Genomic DNA, 18,812 nt, shown 5'->3' on the forward strand with positions numbered 1-18,812 from the left:
AAAGCCTCCTCTGGGGTCCCCAACCTGCTCCTTTGGGACTCCAACCCCCCCTTGGGGTCCTCAAGCCCCTCCCTTGAGACCCCAACCCCACTTCAGGGTTCCTAACGCCCTCCTTTGGGACCCCAACCGCTCCTTTGGTGTCCCCAACTCCCCCCTTTGGGGTCCCAATCGCCCTTTGCACCCTCATGCCCCCTCGGGAAGGTCCTAAACTCCCACGGGGCCACCAATCCCCCCTTCTGGGACCTCAGTCCCCCCCCCAGTGGGGTACCAACCCACCCTTTGGAGGTCCTCAAAGCCTCCTGGGGGACCCCCAAGCCCTTCCATGGGGTCCCCAGGGCCTCTTGGGGATCCCAAACCCCTCTTAAAATCCCGTTCATTTGTAGATGGACAGTCCAAAAAGTCTCACTTGCGACTTCCAGGGTGACCGTGACCCCGGCTCGGGGGGGGGGGGCACCCCAGGGTGCACTGGGGACTCCAGAGGGGTGCTGGGGTCCCCCTCAACATCATCCCAGCCGCACAAGCCAGCCCTTGCCGCGAGCATGCAGCCAGGCGGCGATTTTGGGGCTAATTGTGGGGTAAACAGGAGCCGCTTATATTTTTGGGCCTGCGATGGGAATATTCTTCTGTGAAAAATAACCATTTCTGCCAAACCCAGCCCTTGGCCGTGGCTGTTCTCATCTTGGGCGGGGTTACCAGTGGCGATGGCGGGTGCTCCCCAATTAGTGATGCAATTTTTGGACCAGTGGGCAAGCAGGGGGCTGGTGGGCTGTGGGGACATGGCACAGCACAGCCCGGCACTGCACGGCACAGCGGCTTGGCCGTGTCCCCTCTCCATCTATCCCTGGACATGGGGTGTGCTTTTTTTTTCCCCCCTCTCTTTTTCTTTTTTTAAAGGGTTTTTAATTAACTTCCTGTTCCAATGGTGGGATAATGAGTTTTAAGCAGCACATGATTCCAGTAAAGAGGTCAAGCCGGCAATGAGGATGTCAAAAGAAATTAAGTTAGGAATTAAGAAGAGTTCCAGGGGAGAAAAAAAAAAACCATCGAGGGAGGGATATGCTGCCGAGGACAAGGCTTTGCTCTCCCCCCGCTTGGCCGGCTGCCCCCCAAAATGATCCTGACGGCGTTTTTCACCTCGTTTGGCCCCGATTCGCAGCCTTCCTGGAGACCATCACACCCCAGGGCAGGCAGCTCTGCTTCCAGAGCCTTTCCCTTCCCTGCCACGACTCCCGTGCGTGATGAAATCAAGCGCGGTGGCTTTGCAGGGTCCGGCCCAAGGAGACTTGAGTGGCCTCTGCTTTGCATCAGCCGTGATGGGTGCTGACTCCATCAGGGCCTGGGGGACGGGGAGCCGAGGTCTCCATCCTCCCCGCAACCCCGGCACGGCCACAGGCATTTTGGAGTTGGAGGCCAGTGCAGTGCTGCAGACGCAGCCGGTTCCTCCGGCACATCCACGGCATCGCCCGCCGACGCCGCTCACGGCACCCGTGTTATTTACCCGACACGTGTTGGCTATTCCCGGCTCTTTGTGCTAGAAGAAGCGGCGACAGCATTCCTTGAGGGGCCATGGGGACAGACCCCGGTCGCTGTCACACCCTCGGGGGGCATCTCACCCCTGCCGTAAGGAGCCAAAAAAGCCTCAACGGAGCCGCTGGGTGCCAAACACCGGCACGCAGCCCTGCCCCGGGGAGGGGAGCCCAGTTACGGGGAAGAAACAGGTTGCAGTCCTTCCCCTTGCACATTCCTTGCCAGTGTCCTTTTAATTAGCTTTTTGGCACCATCCCAAAGCCTCTTAGATCCCCCCAGGCCTGAGAATTTGAAGTTGCATCAAACAACGCCGGGCCAAGGGCCGGATCCCGGGTGTAGGGACATCCCCGAGCCCTGCATCTCCCTGCCCCATCACCCCATGCATCCCACCCTGCTCTGCGGGGGGGACCCATGGGTGCCCCTGCATGGGGACAACCGACGCGGTGCTGGTGACAGTGGCATGGCGGGGTGTTTATTTCCACCCCCCCTCTCCGATCCCGTTGTGTTTGCAGAGAGATTGTTATAGGGTAACAGAATAAATAGCGTGTGTTCCCGAGGAGTGAATTACACGCCTGCAGAGCAGAGATAATGTGTGAGCAGCCGTTTCCCTCATTGTGAGCGAGGTGACATCTTTTTATGGAGCTGTGTACATTTGTATTAGTGCCAATTAATCTGGGGTGATATTATTAGAGACGCAGGGAGAGGAGGTGTCGGCCGAGGAATGTAAATGGGAAAAGCTAAGGCGCTGCCTCGGCCATATTTCACGGGCGAGGGGCAGGTGGTGGCGATGCTGGGTGCTGCGCTGAGCACCCCGAGGGGATCTGGGTGCCCACCACACCACGGGGCTGCCCCAGCCGGTGGCACGTTCCGCTGGCACGGCTCCGCCGGGGCTGCAGAAACAGCTCTCTCCAGCTGCCGAAAAGTCATGTTTTAGGGTTGGGTGTTATTTTTTTTTCTTTTATCCCAAGAGGGACAAATGGCATCTCAGTGCCCCTGCCTGCGGAGGTGGGTGCTGGGTGTGCTGCGGAGGGGTCCTGCCATCTACTGGCAAGAGAACCTGGCCCTGGCAGCTGCTGGCAACCCCAGGGCCATCTTCGGCTTGGGCACGGCTTGGTCACGGCTTGGTCACGCCTTGGGCATGGCTTGGGCATGTCCTGTGCAGAGATGCTGCTGCGGGATTCGGGGCTCCTGGGGAGCTGTGGTGGCAGCACGAAGGGTTTTGGGTTAAAAGAAATGATGCAAAGTGATGCTGCATGCTGTTTCCCCCCCTGCCTGAAATTCAAGGCTGGGATTTCTCAGTGCTTATTTTTTTTGCCACCCCCCCGTTTTCCTGCTATAGGGATGATGCTCTAAGTCACAACACGACCGACCCCCATGTCCCTGGGGGTTGAGCAGTGAAACTGGGCTGCAGCTCGAGGGGCATCGCTGCTGGCAGGATGGCAGCCCCCGGGCGGGTGCATCGCCCCTGCATTATCTCCCTGGCTCCCCCAAAGCTGCCATCCCCGCACCCCGCAGCCACCCGGCCTCGGGGTTTCCCCCACCTGAAGGCAATTCAGCATCAGGGATGCAGGAGCCCGCAGGTACGCGTGGTCCCCGTCCCATACATACAGCCAGGGGGACGTGGGAGCTGGGGTTTAAATTCCTGCTGTGCAAGGAACAGCTAGATTTGACTCAAGAGCAAGGAAAAAAAAAAAAAAATCTTTAGCCCCTGCTAGCAGCGTGACAACCATGGTGGATCCCGTTATCCTCCAGGCTTTACGGAGAGGCTTAAAGCACCTCCAGTCAGAAACTTGGGTGTGCAGCAGAGAAGAAAGGCCGGCTGGATTTGGAGGGAGCTTGAAGAGCAAACAGCAGCTTGAGGAAAATTTGGGGTGGTGGCAAGAAGCCAAGAAGTCCCCTAAGGGGCTCTGTGCAAGGCCAGGCACCCTCTGTTCGGACCCAGCCACCCTGCAACCCCCCCCAGGGCTGGGTGCAGGGTCGTCCCCATCCATGAAGGATGTGGATTGGGGCTGAGGATGGTGCAGAGCAGCCGTGCATCCCGGTGCGGTGCAGCCCTGGGACCAATGGACGTGCCGGGTCCCCTGGGTGTCCCCCCCCCGCCCCGTGCCGCTGGCACCCGCTGAGCAGCGAGTTAATCCGCAGCCGGGAGAAGCCGCCCGGTTTTGCCTTCCTCGCTGGAATTACGTTGATGGGGGCCTGCAATCTTCCAAGTGACAAGCGCTGCCGGATAATGCAGGACTCAGCAAACCCCAGGGCTTTAGGGAGCTGATGGATGGTGGGGGGGGCTGCCCACTCAGCAGGCACTGAGACCGCGGGAGGGGGATGCAGGTGCGAGGAGGCAGGAGAGGATGGGAGGACACCCATCTTTTAGAGGGAAAAGGGAAGAATTAAATATTTCAGCCTGCAGGGACGATGCTAGCATCAATCCGGGGAGCGGCATTCGGGAGGGAGCGATACCCGAGGCGAGCATCGCTCGTGGGCTCTGCTGGAAGAAGGTGGGTGCTGCTTTAGGACGGTGTCCCTGCACCCTGCCCAGGGTCCCGGGGACGGGTCCCAGCCCCTGCAGCAAACCTGTGGCTGCCAGGGAACTTCATTTTGAGGTGCCCGGGTTATGAATCTGGAGGTGCGGGAGAGCTACAGTAACAACCAGGCATGAAATACTCCTCTGCCCCGTAGGTTTGCTGCCCTGGTGAAATACAGTGGAGGGAAAACATAAAAGTCCCATTTCCAGCTCCGTAATATTTCCTGCCAAAACAAAGTAAAATGTGCTGCCTTAAATTTTCTGCAAAATTCTTTTGAGGTTATTTTTTTCCCTAAATTAAGCCATACTAATTATTTTCAGCCACTTTATCTCCACTCTGCAACACACCAGGAGGGTGCAGGCGGCAAGCATTTTAAGCCTCCATAAACAAAAGAGTAGTTTGGAAAATAATTCTATCAATTAATCAAATTAATCCTGCAGTTTTAGTTACAAGCCCCAAGTGGCAAGGATTCTAGCCTGCGGTTAGGAGCTATCTCTCATTGACAGCGTTTAAATGTTACGATTGCAACAGTAATTAGAGAATATAATATGCCCGGCTTTGTGTCAGCCTCCTACCTTCAGACCTCAGCGCTGTACCGGCAGAGGTCAGCTTGAGGACAAATTGGCGTTGACCAAACTGGGCCATCACCATCACCAGTTGATGATGACCAAACTGGGCCATCACCATCAATCCAACTGGTGATGACCAAGCTGGGCCATCACCATCAATCCAACTGGTGATGACCAAGCTGGGCCATCAGCATCACCATCACCAGTTGATGATGACCAAACTGGGCCATCACCATCACCAGTTGATGATGACCAAACTGGGCCATCACCATCACCAACTGGTGATGACCAAACTGGGCCATCACCATCAGCAATTTGTGATGACCAAACTGGGCTATCACCATCACCATCAGCAATTTGTGATGACCAAACTGGGCTATCACCATCACCAGCTGGTGATAAACAAACTGGGTTATCACCATCACCATCACCAACTGCTGGTGGCCAAACTGGGCCATCACCATCACCATCACCATCACCAACTGGTGATGACCCAATCTGGTCATCACTATCGCCATCACCATTATGTTGGGCTTTTTTTCCCCCTGGGGACAAGGCACTCATGCCGTGAGTAGGGCCCAGGGAAGATGCAATGGGGAAGAGGAGATGCGTGAGCACCTTCACCATTGAGAAGCTCCGGTGCTTTGCAAATGATTGCAAGGTGATGGCAGTGGCACCAACGTCCTCCCGCAGCAACTTTACGGAGGACACCATGAAGACATACAGGGCATCCAACTGTCAATTAGAAATACAATCATTTGGTTAGAGATGTGCGCGGGAGGAGGGTATGGGACACAACCAGGGAGGAACATCCCACAAACATCACGCAGACAGGGAATTTCTGTGAAAATATTGGAATATATTTGAAAAGATTAATCATGTATGATTTTACAGTACCACCCCATATTTTCATCTCATACTTTATTTAACAATATTAAAGAGGCACTTTAAAAGCACACATACAACATCATAAAACGGCGTTTCCTGCTCTCTCTCTGCTTCTCTGACAAAATATCAAAATAAAAACTTTTGACAGAACACATTGCACCCAAGGTAAATTACCTACAATATTTTTATACAATACAAAGAATTGTAAAGATACATATTAACAGAATAAAGCCTCTTTTTTTTCCTTTTAAATCTAAAACAAAACAAAAAAATAATTGCAGGACAGACGCAAAGTACTCTGACTGTTCATATCACATCAGTGCATTACTTCACCTCCTTGACTTGGGAGTATTTCAATAGTATTTTTAATTATCTTCCATGTCCTCATTTGCACCTGAGATTTCTTTCCGGATTCAAAAGTTCGGTTGTATAACATGCTCGTTTAACGTGACGTAACCTTTTCGACACCATGGAGTACCAGCATACAGGATTTTTTTCCCTAAAGTTGGATTTTTAATATTTTTTTCCTGCTTCGTTTTCTTTTACAGGTAACGGCTACTTCCTAATGGTTCCCTTTTATTTTTTCAATCAAGGAAGTCTGTATTCACATTACAAAAAAAGAATAGCACCAGTAACTGCATAGTAAAAAGCGGATACCTATATAGCCACTAACTCAATACAGTAAGATAGTTTAGAAGTGATACCGTTGAGGGCACTCGGACAGTACTGGTTCGGTGCGGTAAATTGGCACAGTTTTGTCGTTGCGCAAAACACCCTCCCCTCCCCCCCTAAACAAAAAGAAAACACACAAACACACACACAAAACCCCTAAAAAATCAGAGTTTGTCACAAGTGTCAAGGTGCAGTTTGCTCGCGGTGGCGGCTCTCCTCCGGTTACATCGTCTACAGTGGTCAAAGAGTGGCAGCATCCTCTGAAGGGCTCCGACAGCCCCGGCAGCCCCAGAGCCGGTTCATTATTCTCTTGACGATGTAGAAACAAATTCATAGGGATGGCTGTCAAAATATAGGACACTCGATTCTTAATTTAATTTTTTTTTTTTAATTGTATCATCTCTTAGGCCAGCTCCCAATTAAATGAATTGTACGGGATTATTTGTGCAAAATCTTCAAAAAAAAATTTGCTTTCTACAGTGTACTGCACCTTATGAATAAGACGTCTACGGAATGAAGTTCATCTCTTCAAGTACTTTGTACAAAGATAACACAGACACAGACTCAAAAGGGTCTGAGATTTGCAAGTATCCTTATAACCTCAGCACTTCTGCAATAAAGCAATTGCTCTCGACGATTCAGTCTGCCCAAAGCGATTACAATTTCAGTTCATGAAAATCATCAGCAACATCAAAGTTCTAGCATTTGCATGATAAATCAGGTGAATTAAAGTAGATTAGTAGACACAAAGCAAACTATTTCACAGAGGCTGCAGTGCAAGTTCATTTAAGCTAGACAGAGAAATCATGCTACACAAACGAATTTAATGCTTTGATAATTTTTCCCTTGCAAACCCCATGAAAGCAGCTGAGGATCACCATAAGTCACTTCCATAAATTACTCTGAAGTATCTCTTCTTAAAGGAATTTTAAAGCTAGTTAATTTTTGCCCAAAGAGTTGGCTTAGCAGGTTGTTCTGGGCCTCGGCAGTGCGGTAGCTGGCCGAGCCGGCCGGCTTGGCACCCCGGGCGGCCCGCGGGCTGTGCAAGGAGCCGCGCGGGGACGGCGCCGGCCCCTTGGCCAACACTTGGTGGAGGCTCTTCCCCAGAATGGCCTTCCTGCGTTTCAAATCCCCGTTGGCGTGACGGAGCTCGCCCTTCTTCTGGTTGTAAGTGTCCAGGACCATCTTCTTCAGTTGGGTGCCCGTTTTGGGCTTGGGTACCAGTTTGTTGCAGTGCGTCTCCCTCCTCCCAGGGGAGAGGGCAGAAGCTTCGGCGTTGCTCCAGTCGGCACGTTTGAGCTCGCCCGTGCTCTCGCTCCTCCCCGGGCACGGGGTCCGGGTTTTTTTCTTTTTCCCATCTCCCTCCATGTTCTCCCGGGAGCCAGAGCTGCTCCGGTGGCTCAAGGACTTGTGCTCTTTCCTCCTCTTGGGGTGAAGCTTGCCGGTGGCTTTGCTCGGCTCCACGTGGCCATGTCTCACGGCGTTGCTGGCCGCCTCACCTCTGGGCTGGTGGCTGGTGGATTTGCTTGGGTTGCTGCCTTGGTCTTTGGTGTTAGCGCTACTGTCCTTAGCCTCAGGCACGGCTTTCTCCCTCCCTGAGATGGGTTGCTGACCCTCCTCGGTGCTGCTGCCGGGGCTGTCCACGCTGGGAGCAGCCTCGCTGCCGGGCTGGCTACCCACGGTCTTCTTCTGCGGGACCGAATCTTTGGCAGCTCTGTTCAGCGTGGGCGATGCCGTCTTGTCCTTCAGGGGCAGGGGGTAGTGGGCAGCTTCTGGAGACGTGGCCTTAGGTGCACCTTCCCAAGAGGCATCGCTGGCACTGGGGTTGCCCCACCTGTGGCTCTCCTTGGCTGGTGGAGCCTCTGCCTGCGGGGAAGGAAGCTCCGAGACCTTCTTGGCAAGCTGGAGAAATGGGATCCCATCCACAGCATCAGTGGCTGCACTGGGATTTTCCAGGGCACCCGCTATATATTCATCTTTGTTGCCTACGCTTGTTCTTTTACGGGCATCGGCGTAGCCACGTTTCTCAGTCAGGTGTGGAGGAGAGAGTTTCTGGTCTGTGGCCTGGTTACAAGCCAACCCAGCAAGGTCAATGGTAAACTCGGGCGAGTCCAAGAAAGGAAGTGGTTTCCCATCAAACGCTCCTTTCTCCAGCTCCTCGATAGACAGGGCAGCGATATGGCCAAGCTCCGGGCTGCTTGCCGCAGCCTGCGGCAAAGACGGGGAGAGGCAGGGTGGTGGAGGCAGGGTGTCGAACTGGGATTTCTCCATTTCCGCCAGGAGGTCGGAGAAGTCACCCACCAGGTCTTCCGTTTTCACAGAGGGTTGGGGTGCTCCTGGCTCAGCAGGTGCCGTAGGGAAGGAGCCAGTGGGAGCCTGCAGGCTGGGGCTTGCAGCCTCTACCAGCTGAAGGTCACTAGCGTGGTCCAGGTGGACCGGCGAGCTGCGCGGGAGCGAGCTGCCGTGGTGAGCAACCTTCCTCTTCTTGCTCGGCGGCATGCCCTCCCGGAGAGAGCTGTCCTCTTTCACCTTCTCCCTGCCCTCCCTGGAGGCAACGCCAGGCCTCATGACCCCTCTGAATTTGAAAGTCTTGTTGCTTCCCGCCAGGTGCTTCTCCATGTGCCGGTCATATTGCTCTTTCTTGGAGAAGGTGTAGTTGCACATGCTGCAGATGAAGGACTTCTTGATAACGTGCATGACGTCTGCGCAGAGTTCACAGGCGTACAGCGTGGTGTGCTTGATCTCCTGCTCCTCCACTATGCCGTGCTCCTGGCTGAGGTGGTTTCGAAGCTCTTTGGTCTCCTGGTAGAACATCGGACACTTGTGGCACAAGTAAATCTTCTGTAAACTGTGCACAACTAAGTGCCGCTGGAGCTTGAAGGGTTTGGGAAACTGTTTGCCACAGTGATGACAGTCCCTGGAAGGATCCTTGCAGTCTGGGTGCATGGGGACAGATTTTGGGGTGCCTTCGCTTTTTGCCATGTGCTCTGGAGACGGACTGGCAGATGCTTTAGAGGAGCTGGGAGCAGGTGGCTTCACCTTAACGTTGCTTTCCATGGGGTCTTTCATCGCCTTGGCCTCCTGCTCGAGGGGCAGCTCCTTGGGGCTCTTGCTCTCTCTGCTAACTGCGTGCTTGCTGCTGGGGTCGGCGTGCCGGGAGGACCTGCTGGGCTTCCGATACATGATGGTGTTGAGGAAGTGGGTGACAGCAGCGTTGTCCTCACCGAAGCAGGCTGGCAGACCCATCACGGACTTCTGGGCTTGCCCCTTGCGAGCGAACTGGGTGGCGTGCTCCCGGAGATGCTCGTTGTACATCCAGACATCGGAGATCTCCTTCAGGCACATCCCGCAAGCCCACAGACCGGCTTTGTTTTTGGCATGCTTCTCCTTCAGATGGTCCCTCAGCTGCTCCCGGGAGCTGAATTTGCGCTGGACACACATGTAGCAGGTAGGCGGAGGGGAAGGGTTATGGGAGAGCTTGTGGAAGTCCAGCTCCCCTAACGTCAGGAACCACTGGAAGCAGACTTTGCATTTGTACTGCTTGTCTTTGGTCTTGATGGTTATCTCACTGCGGTTTTTCCCCAGTTTCCCATCTTCTAGCTTACTTCTGTGCTTGCTGTGCTGGCCCAGCTTTGGCTTGAAACTCACAGCGCTGTCCTCCCCGTGGCCAGGAAGATCTTCGCAAGGGCTGAAGAAGCACATGTCTCTCATTTTCAGCTTTGCGTTCAGCATCTCAATGTCGATGGTATGAAATTCGGGAGAGTCTGAATCTTCATTAGCCTTGCCATCGTAGGGCTCCTCTGCCAGGTCGGGGGGCTCAGAGCTTGCTTCTCTCAGCGAGTGTTCATCCTCAAGGTCCATCAGAGGCTCAAACATGTCCTCGGCAGAGAGGCTTTCTCCCTCCTTCTCCAGACTCCCCCAGAGGTTCAAGCTGGGGACGTTGTCCACTTGGCTGTTTTGGCACAAGAAGGTTAGCATGTTGTCTTCCAGGTCAATGTCCTCCTTCCCTTGGTCGGTCTTCTCGCGGTCCAACCTTGGCGCAATGCTTTTAGATCCGCTGGGAGCAGCATCTCCGCTCTTCGCCTTGCCATGACACATGTTTAGCATTAAGGCATCGTCAACAGAGATGGTTTCATATTCGCAAGGGTCCTCCCTGGTGACACAGAAAGAGCTGGTTTCGCTGAGGTCAGAAGCTAATCGGATTGTGAAGAGGTCGATGGCACCCGCTGGCTGGAGGTTCACCTCAGTGACGGGCTTGGGTTTCTTGCTGCGCTTCCCATACACCCGTGTGCACTTTCTCCGGACAAACTGGTCGTCCCGGGGGAACAGCTGGGAGAATGTGGAGTCATCATCAAACAAGCTCTGGAGGTCCGAGACGGCTGCGCTCTCCACACAATGCTCTCTGCCCGGTGGCACGTCTGCCTTCGCCCATTGCTTTGGCTCTGCAGGAGGAGGGCTGGTCCCCGGCGGGGTCTGCATGCTGCCTTGCCCGGGAGCCTTTTGGGTGGTTTCCGAATCACGCGTCTCCAGCGGCAGACCCCCTTCGGCAGGAGCCGTGAGACCCTGTGGGGCACCACTCTGATTCCCAGTGCCGCTGCCTGCCGCAGGACTGTCTCCTGTCTCAGCATCCATCTCCTCTGCGCCATCAGCACCATGATGCGGCTCTTTGCCTACCTTGCCCAATCCTTTCTCCACTTGCTTCACAAACCCGCTAACACATTTTTTGCAAGCCTGTGTGTCTTCCACTCCATTTGGCTCTTCCACCTCCCCAGGACAGGCTACTGTGCCCGTTACTGACTCCTCGCTGACCATCTCCTTTGAAGACACCATCCTGTCGCCCAGGTCCTCTGCAAGCTCAGCTGCACAAGGGGACTGTTGAGCTTTTTGAGAGTGCTGCGTTGAGTTGGACCTATTTTGCTCCTCTGTGGAGATGCAACCACCTGGCTCATGCAAGCCCTCCATGATCCTCGGCAGACTGGAGCTGAGGACAGCAGCGGGAGGACCTGCATTCTCCAGCTCACATGGACCATTGGGCTCATTTCTGCTGGGAAATACCTTTGCTTTCCTTCGTCTCACTTTCCTGTTTAGCTTCTTTTCAGAACTGCCGTTCACCTCTCTGGGATTTTTGCTTTGGCTCCTTCTGCCCTTTTCTCCCTTCCTGGCTTGCCGTCCCGAGTCCAGCTTCCCAGCGGCCGCCTCGCCTGCTCCCCTTGTCTCCGAGCGCGGTCCCTTTGCCTTCATCTCCCTCTGCAGAACATGTGTGCGGTGCAGCTCCTGGGACATCTCGAAGGAGATCACGCTGAGATCGCTGAGCACTCTGCTGACCACTTCTTGCATCTGCGCGCTGGGATCTTTCTCCAGGTCTTGGCATATTTTCTTGGGGACGTGGTCAACGTTGGTGGTCGGCATCTGTGAGCTGCAGGTTTTGTCTTTGACCGAAGTCTTCAGGCTCCTCCTGGGCACCTTTTGGGCTGCTTTTGATGTCTTGTCTGCAGGAATCAAAGCGGACCTGGGAGTCTTGCTGGACTGTGGTACGCCACCGTTCTTCACCTGGTGCTTGACAGCTTTGTGCCTCGTCAGGCCAGGCTTGGACCGGAAAGTGGCTGAACAAATGTCGCAGGTCACCGGGAGCCCATTTGGCTTCTTTTCTTTGTGAAGTTCATTTTGGGAAGGGTTTGGAGTGCTGTTAGGCGTGTTGCCCTCTCCTTGGCCCATACTGTTTAACACACAACTCCCAGCTTCTCCAGCCCCATGGCTTTTGGATTTCTCCCCTTTTAAGCTCTTTCCTCCACTCTCTGTGGTTTTGGAAAGACCAAGTCTCACCTCTGCTGCCTCTGAAAACTCGTGGCCATTTAATTCGGCAGGACCAATGTCTCCAATCCTTGTAAGACCTCTGCTGACAGCAGCTGGCACCTGCTGAACAGCAAAACTGTAGGACAAAGCCTCTGCTTCACTTTGATGCTTATTTCCATCATCAGAGCAGCTTTCAAGCTTGGTCTCTTGATTCAGGTTTACCTCTCTTTCTCTGATCGGCAGAAGATCCATTGTGGGCTGGGTTGGGTAATCTTGGGTGTCCGGAGGAATGGAGTTAACGACCGTATCTGTGATGGTGCACGTTTGGCTTTCTTTAAAATGGGAACTTGACAGCACAGCACCGGCGCTTTCGGGTACCTCCTTCCCCACACCCTTTTGGTTGAAAGGTGGCGAGCAGGGAAGAGAGCAGTCCTTCCCGTGTGGTTTCTGGGGACCATCCACCTCCAAGGCAGAGCCCACCAGACCATCAGCGTGCAGCAGAGCGCAGGGTATCGCCGTCCCTTCTCTTTCAGGCGGTCTGTAGTTACCCAAAATGCCATCGGGGAGGTGACGGTGACCGTCCTCGACCGCTTCCATCAGCACGGCCCCACAGTGATGCAGCGAGAGGGGAAAGGTGGGTGCCCTTTTCCATGTCCCTTGCTCTACCGGGCTGACGGTGGGGTGATGGATGCAATGGCTGTTGGCCTCGGGAGGACACCTCTTCACGATGAATGAACTTGATGTGTTAAGTGGGGATGCGCTGTATTTCTTCTCATCCGAGAGCTGAGTACCGAAGCCGGGGACCTCTCCTGCCTCAGCCCCACTGCTTTGCAAGCATCTGGGGGGAGAAAAATTGGTCGGCAAGGGCAGGCTGGCCGGAGATTCGCCCATGTAATGACAGCCATTGAGGGACTTCTTCTTGCCATTTCCTTCTCTGGGAACCTTTGCACTGACTGCGCCGGCTTTTGTCTCTGGCGCCAAGCGTTGATCCTGGTGGAGATCCTCCTCGGAGGGAGCGGGGGGGCTGGTGGGACTCGTGGAAGCACTGTGCTGGGGCTGTGCCCCCTGCCCCGCCTGATTCTTTTCCAGCCTCTCTGCTACTGCACTGCCTAGTGTTTCTTTGTTGAGCAAACTATGGCTTAAGTGGGATTGCTCATGTTTTTTAAATGCCAGGGTCGCTTTGTTTTTATCTTGCTCCTGCTCTTCCATGAGCTGATCAGCTTTCTTTCCTTGCCCTGGCAGTGGGGTCACCGCTGTGTTTTTGAGTGGCGAGAGGTCAGTACGCTCTTGGGAAACACCATCTGCACGGATATTAATGTCATTTGGCTCCGCGTGTTCATTTGCTAAGTGCTGCAGCTCCGTTACATTATTTTGCAGCTCTGGCTTCACAAATGTGGATTGTTTTGCACGGTAAGAGCCCACTGCACCAAATGACTCCAGCTGCTCGCACCCACCGGAGAAAAGCACAGTCTCTTTCGCTGGGGCAGCAAGACTTTCTGCGTTGCCTCCAATGGGGACATTCCCCTCCCCTTGGGCAGGGCAGTATGTCTGATTTTCCCCTTCCAAGGCACTGCCGCTCTCCTCTTTCTGCTCCAGCTGGATGCGGGTGGTGGCAGAGGGGTGACTGGGAGCAAGCAGCATGGGGAAGCACGGCATCAACAGCTCCTCCTCATTGCTCTTCACTGTTCGGGCAACGAAGAGCTGTAGCTGCTGCAGAGGGTTGGCAGCCGTCTCCTGGGAAGCCAGTGTCTGTCGGGAGCCACAGTCGCTCTCCTTGGGCAGACTCAGCATATCAAACAGTAGCACTTTTTGCTTGCTGGCTTTGTCGCCGGGTCCGGGGGCTGGATAGGTGGTGGGATTCTTCCTCTCCTCCGTTTCTTCCATCAATGCAGACCCACCACCATCCCCTTTGAAGTCCATGGTGCTTTTCGCCATTTTGGGTGACTCGGGCTTGCTTAAGGGTCTTTCTTCTGTATCTGGGACCTCTTTGATGTGAGGCGAAAAGGTGAGATCCAAGGCTGGGGTGGGACCTTGCTGAAAGCCAAATTCAGGTTTACAGTTTGGAAGATGCGCATCAAACTTCTCCAGCTCTGCGGCATCAGCGAGGCTTTCATCTGCTTTCCCGGGAACAGGGAAGCTCTTAGCACCGCGCTGGGATGGCAGGGGATCTTTGGTCGCTTCAGCTGCCTCCAGGCTCTTGGCCGACATGGAGTCGGTGACAACAGGAGGGCTTTTTGTCACGGGGTCTGGGTAGACAGGAGCCTCTGTTTGGTCTGGCACGCGTAAGCCAGGTAGACTTTTGGAGGAAGACCCATCTTCCATCTTTCCAGGGTCTCTTTCCTTGGCAGTCGCAGCTTCCTGGAGCTGCTCGCCGCTGTCTTTGGAGCAGAAAGGGTCCATGGTGAGGGGGGCTGACGTGCACATCCCTGTGTCTAGCGAGCCCAGCTCCACCGGGCAGGGCCAGGGCTCCCTGGGTCTCTCGTAATCCCCACGGGCGCTCGTGACGGCCGGCTTCTCGCCTCCCAGCCTCTCCCCGACGCAGAGGCTTGAACTGCCCAGCTCATCTGTCAAAAACAGTCCTTTCCCATGGCCCGTCTCTTGCTCGACCGGCAGCGGTGGGAACTGCTCGGCCGCCTGTCCTCGCAGATGGGCAGCGACGTGTTGCTCGGGTTTCTGAAGGGCGACAGATGCCTCGTTACCCAGTTTGCTGGTTTGCAGTTGACTTTCCAGCTCTGTGACTAATCGCTTGATCTCCAGCTCATCGTCTGATATGTTGTTCATAAAAGTCACGTTGTAATCCGTTATCCTGTCCGACAGCGGCAGGGAGAGTTGGCTGGTGGGGACAGGTCCTTCCTCGGGGAATTTCTTGGCTAGTGGCTTCTCCACTGAAAGACTGTGGAACTCAGTCATGTCTTCTGGCAGCATCGGAGCCACCTCCTCCATGAGGGACCAGTCTTTCTCTGGCATGAACGGTGGGTACGGTTGCTCGAACTGCAGCGGCTTGCTGGGGGGATTGCCGGGACAGGTGAATGTTGTCACGTAACCATCCTTGCTCGCAGAAACGCTGTCATACAGTGGCGGATCAAACTCGGTGACAGGAAGCTCTCCAAATATTGAAGAGGAATCGAAGCCAAGAGGGGAGGAGACCTTGCCCTGTGGCGTTTCTGTGGCATAAGGGGAGATGGTGGCGTGCTTCTGCTCAAAGGACCTGGCATTGATGTCATCCCGGCATAAGTACATGTCATCCATGTGCGAGGAGCCCAAGGCTGGGGGCTTTGAGAAGAGGTTCTCATCGTAGTGACTGGGAAGGCCTTTGGGATCGAAAAACGTGTTGTCGCTGCTGATGTACGGATCGGGCGCCTTGGCAGCGAGCATCATCCCCACTGCATCCCCCCCGTACGGGGCAACCGGCGCGGGATAGTCCTTCTGACCGTCACAGAGCCCGTGTGCCTTCAAATATTTGATGCCTGCTTCTGAGTAGGCAGCACTCACATTGCCAGGACCAGCTTTGTTACCGCCGTGGGATGGAGCAACTAACTCTTCCGCCCGGTACTTCAGCCCGTCGCTCGTGAAAGGGGCAAACTGATGCCTCTGGTTGACCACGGTCAGTTCGGGTGAGTCCTGAGCCTCCAGGGTGGGTTCTCCTGCCTCACCTCTGTGCTTTGCTGCTCCTTTGGGCTCTTCTGCACCCTCCTTACAGGAGACCCCGACGGGGCTCCTGCCCGAGGCGGCCGTGCTGGGGAGCTGCCTTTCCTGGGGCTGCACTAACAGCTCCTCCTTTGCACGGTCCGCCGCAGCAACATCTGGTTCCGTACTCGGACATGTCCTGGAGCCTGCTAGCAAAGGTTTGGCTGAGCCAAACCGCCTGCTCCCCCTGGGAAAGTTCTCTTTGCTCTTCTGGCTCTTCTTTGGGCTCCTGTCCTCAGGGAGGCTGAGCGGAGTCCTTGGCGTACGTGCCGGGCTGCCCGACCGCCTCCTCCTCCGCGTGCTTCCCTTCTCCCTGCCCGAGCCAGCCCCATCAGCGTGGGGTGGGCTGGTGCCCATCTCGCTGGGCACGCTGCCGCTGTGGTTGCTGCTGGTAGACGACTGGCTGCTCCGTCTTCGGACTCTGGTGGCACAATCCTCTTTCTCGGCATCCTTCTGGCTCGGGACCCCGCTGTGCTCCTGTGCCTCCCTTTTCTGACCATCCCTTTTCCGTCTGTAGCTCCAGGCTGGGTCTTTCTCTTTGACAGCCTCACTTCTTCCCGGGCGTTTCTTGCTAAAGCTGTATTTGGTCCTCCCAATGAATCCCGTGCCACGCTTCTTTCTTCCCCGGACCTTGCTGCACTCTGCCCCATCATCATCTGAATCGGAGACGTAGTCGTACTCCCGAAACCTGCCCTCCTTGGCGGCTGGCATCAGCCTCTCGGTGACCTGGGGGAACTGCGCCTGCTTGCTGCTCTTCACCTGCAGTTTGTGGAGCTTGTTCTTCTGCTGCACGATCTTGTGAATGAGTTCCTTGCTCCACGTCCCGCTTCGGGGCTTCCGCTTCTTCATCTCCTTCATGGAGAATCGGGGTGGCTTGGAGCTCTTGGTGGCAATGCCCGGCCCCACCTCACTCTTCGTTGGAGGCTCCTGGCTGAGCTTCCTGGGATGCTTTTGGCTGGAGGTGGACTTGGAGGAGGCGTTGGCCGGTGGGACGCTGCTCTTCCTGCCCGCCCGCAGCCTCGCCGTCCTCTGCGCTCCCGCTGCCCCGGGATCCAGCTCCTGCGCTGCCAACCTCCGCGCTGCCCTCCCCTTGTGAAGGTGCTGCTTTCCTGCTCCTCTCTTCGCCTGCTCCCCGCCCGGGTGGCTATCTTCATAAAAATAGCCAGCCTTGGGCTGGCCCGCTGCCTTCTCCTCCGCTGCCGCCTGCTTTGATTTGCTTTCCGAGGCCAGGGCTTCCTTCGCCTTGTGGGACATCCCACCGCCTGCCGCCTTCATGCCCGTCAGCTCCTCGTCGGCAAACACGTCTATGAAGCTGCTGTCGATCTCTGGGTTATCTGACTGGTACCCCAGGCCGTTGAGGGCTTCGGTGATCAGGCTGTCCAGCTTGGCGTCGTCGATGTCCAGGTCCGAGGCGGTGAGCGGCAGGGAGCTGGCGGCGAGGCCGTTGAAGAGGCCACCCTTTAGAGCATCTTCCTTGCCCTCGCTTTTGCTTTCCCCATCCAGCAAGAAGTCATCGCTCTTGTTTAACGCCAACAAATGCGCCTGGGGGTCCGGAGAGAGCCCCAGGCTGGGGGGCTTGGGTAGCTCCGGGGGGAGTGCTTTCCGCCCCTCGGCTGCCCGGGGAGCATCCTTGCCCTCTCCCTGGGGAGCGGGATGGGAGGCACAGAACTGGCGGTGCTGCAGGAAGGAGGAGAGGTTGCTGTAGTTCTGGTCGCACTGCTTGCAGGTCAGGAGCACGTCCAGCTGGTCCAGGCTGGCACTGCTGAGCGAACTGGCCAGCAAGTGATGGGAGGAGTACGGCGGCGGAGGCTGCTCCCCATCCAGCCCATCTGAGCATCCTTTGGCCACCTCCACGCCGGGTTTGTGGAACGGGCTCGCCGGGGCACATTTCAGGAGGTTGTCGTCTTTCAGGGCATCAGGAGGGAAGTGGAAGGTCTTGACGGAGTCCGGGGGGTGGTAATGAAACGAGCTGGAGCTCAGGACGTCGGAGGGGTGGAAGGTTTTGTTGCCGTCCTTGGGATGGCAGGGGTGCTGGAAGAAGGGAGAGGGGGTCAGTGCTCCGGACATCTGGCTGTCTTCGAAGCCGGGGTTGAGCGGGCTGCTGGACATGGGGGAGAGCGACGAGCAGGTACTGCCGCAGGTGGGGTTGGGGACAGGGGACGGCAGCGGGGACTCGCAAGGGGAGGCAGCCACCAAGGCTGACGGCGGCAGGACCAGCGCTGAGCCCGACGAGCTCCTTGAGGGAGGAGGAGGAGGAGGAAGAGGACCTGCTTGACCCATGCTGTAGAAGAGGGCTTTGCTTCTTGAGTCACAGGCAGGAGACCCCGGGTCCTTCCCACTTTCGAAAGAGAAGGCGCCCGTTGAGTTGGGGTCTCCCCTCTGGACCCCGAGGCTCTCTCCCGACAAGAGCTTTTTGCCATGGTACCCCGGAGAGTTACTTACGGGGGGCCCTTTCTGGGCTTTCCCGCTCCCCTGCCACTCCGACGTGCCCAGGGGGAAGGGGAGCTTCTGGCTGGTGATCTGTCTCGACAGCTCTAGCCTGTTTTGACCGGGCATTGCAGAAGTGAGGTGTATTTGCTGCCAAGGCATCCTGGCATTTTTCTGCCTGTGCTGCCTCTGCTCGGGGCCAGATTGGCACTCGAATGAGAACTGGTTTCCAACAGGGTTTGAATAAGGTGCTGAATTCTGGTCCATGGGAGAAAACGCCTTAGTGGCACCTTCCCAAGCTTGCACAAGCCTGGGGTGGGTGGGTGCCGTAGTGGGAATGCTTGTCTCGAAAGGCACGGATCCTGCGCTGGCGCTGCCCGCGGGGGAACTGCAATAGGCTTTGCTCTGAAAGTGCACTTGGGAGAGAGAGTTTGGTGGCATGTTCCTTCTCAGAGGGCTGCTCTGGACCAGCAGCCGCGGGCCGGGGACACTGTCTTTCGCTGAGGCTTGCCTCTTACCGACTGGCTTTGGCATACTAGGCGAGTGTAAACTAGACGGAAAAACAGCTTGGTTTTCTTGGAAAGTGCTTGGGTTTTGGTCGATAGCACCAGACGACGAGAGAGCACCATTGGGGTCGGCGGGATGCTCGCTCCTGCCCTTGCAGCACGGCAGCGGGCCGTGGTGCGGGGTCGGCGGCGGCGGGTGCAGGAACGGCGGCGGCGGCGGC

At 55.9% G+C, this 18,812-nt stretch overlaps 1 protein-coding gene across 1 annotated transcript in view; it reads right to left on the reverse strand.

Moving 5' to 3' along the window:
- Positions 1-6,752: 6,752 nt before the first annotated feature.
- The window catches only part of ZNF469 (zinc finger protein 469), a 13,138-nt gene continuing 1,078 nt past the window's right edge, over positions 6,753-18,812 (reverse strand). Inside the window, exons 2-3 of the mRNA XM_010579715.1 lie at positions 12,738-18,803; positions 6,753-12,443 (exon numbers count right to left, since the gene is read on the reverse strand). Coding sequence (XP_010578017.1) covers positions 7,076-12,443; positions 12,738-18,803 — 11,434 coding nt within the window. The 3' untranslated portion in view covers positions 6,753-7,075. The remainder of the gene's footprint in view (positions 12,444-12,737; positions 18,804-18,812) is intronic.

This window comes from Haliaeetus leucocephalus, unplaced genomic scaffold, assembly GCF_000737465.1.
Source record: "Haliaeetus leucocephalus isolate CR32 unplaced genomic scaffold, Haliaeetus_leucocephalus-4.0 Scaffold668, whole genome shotgun sequence".
NCBI lineage: Eukaryota > Metazoa > Chordata > Aves > Accipitriformes > Accipitridae > Haliaeetus > Haliaeetus leucocephalus.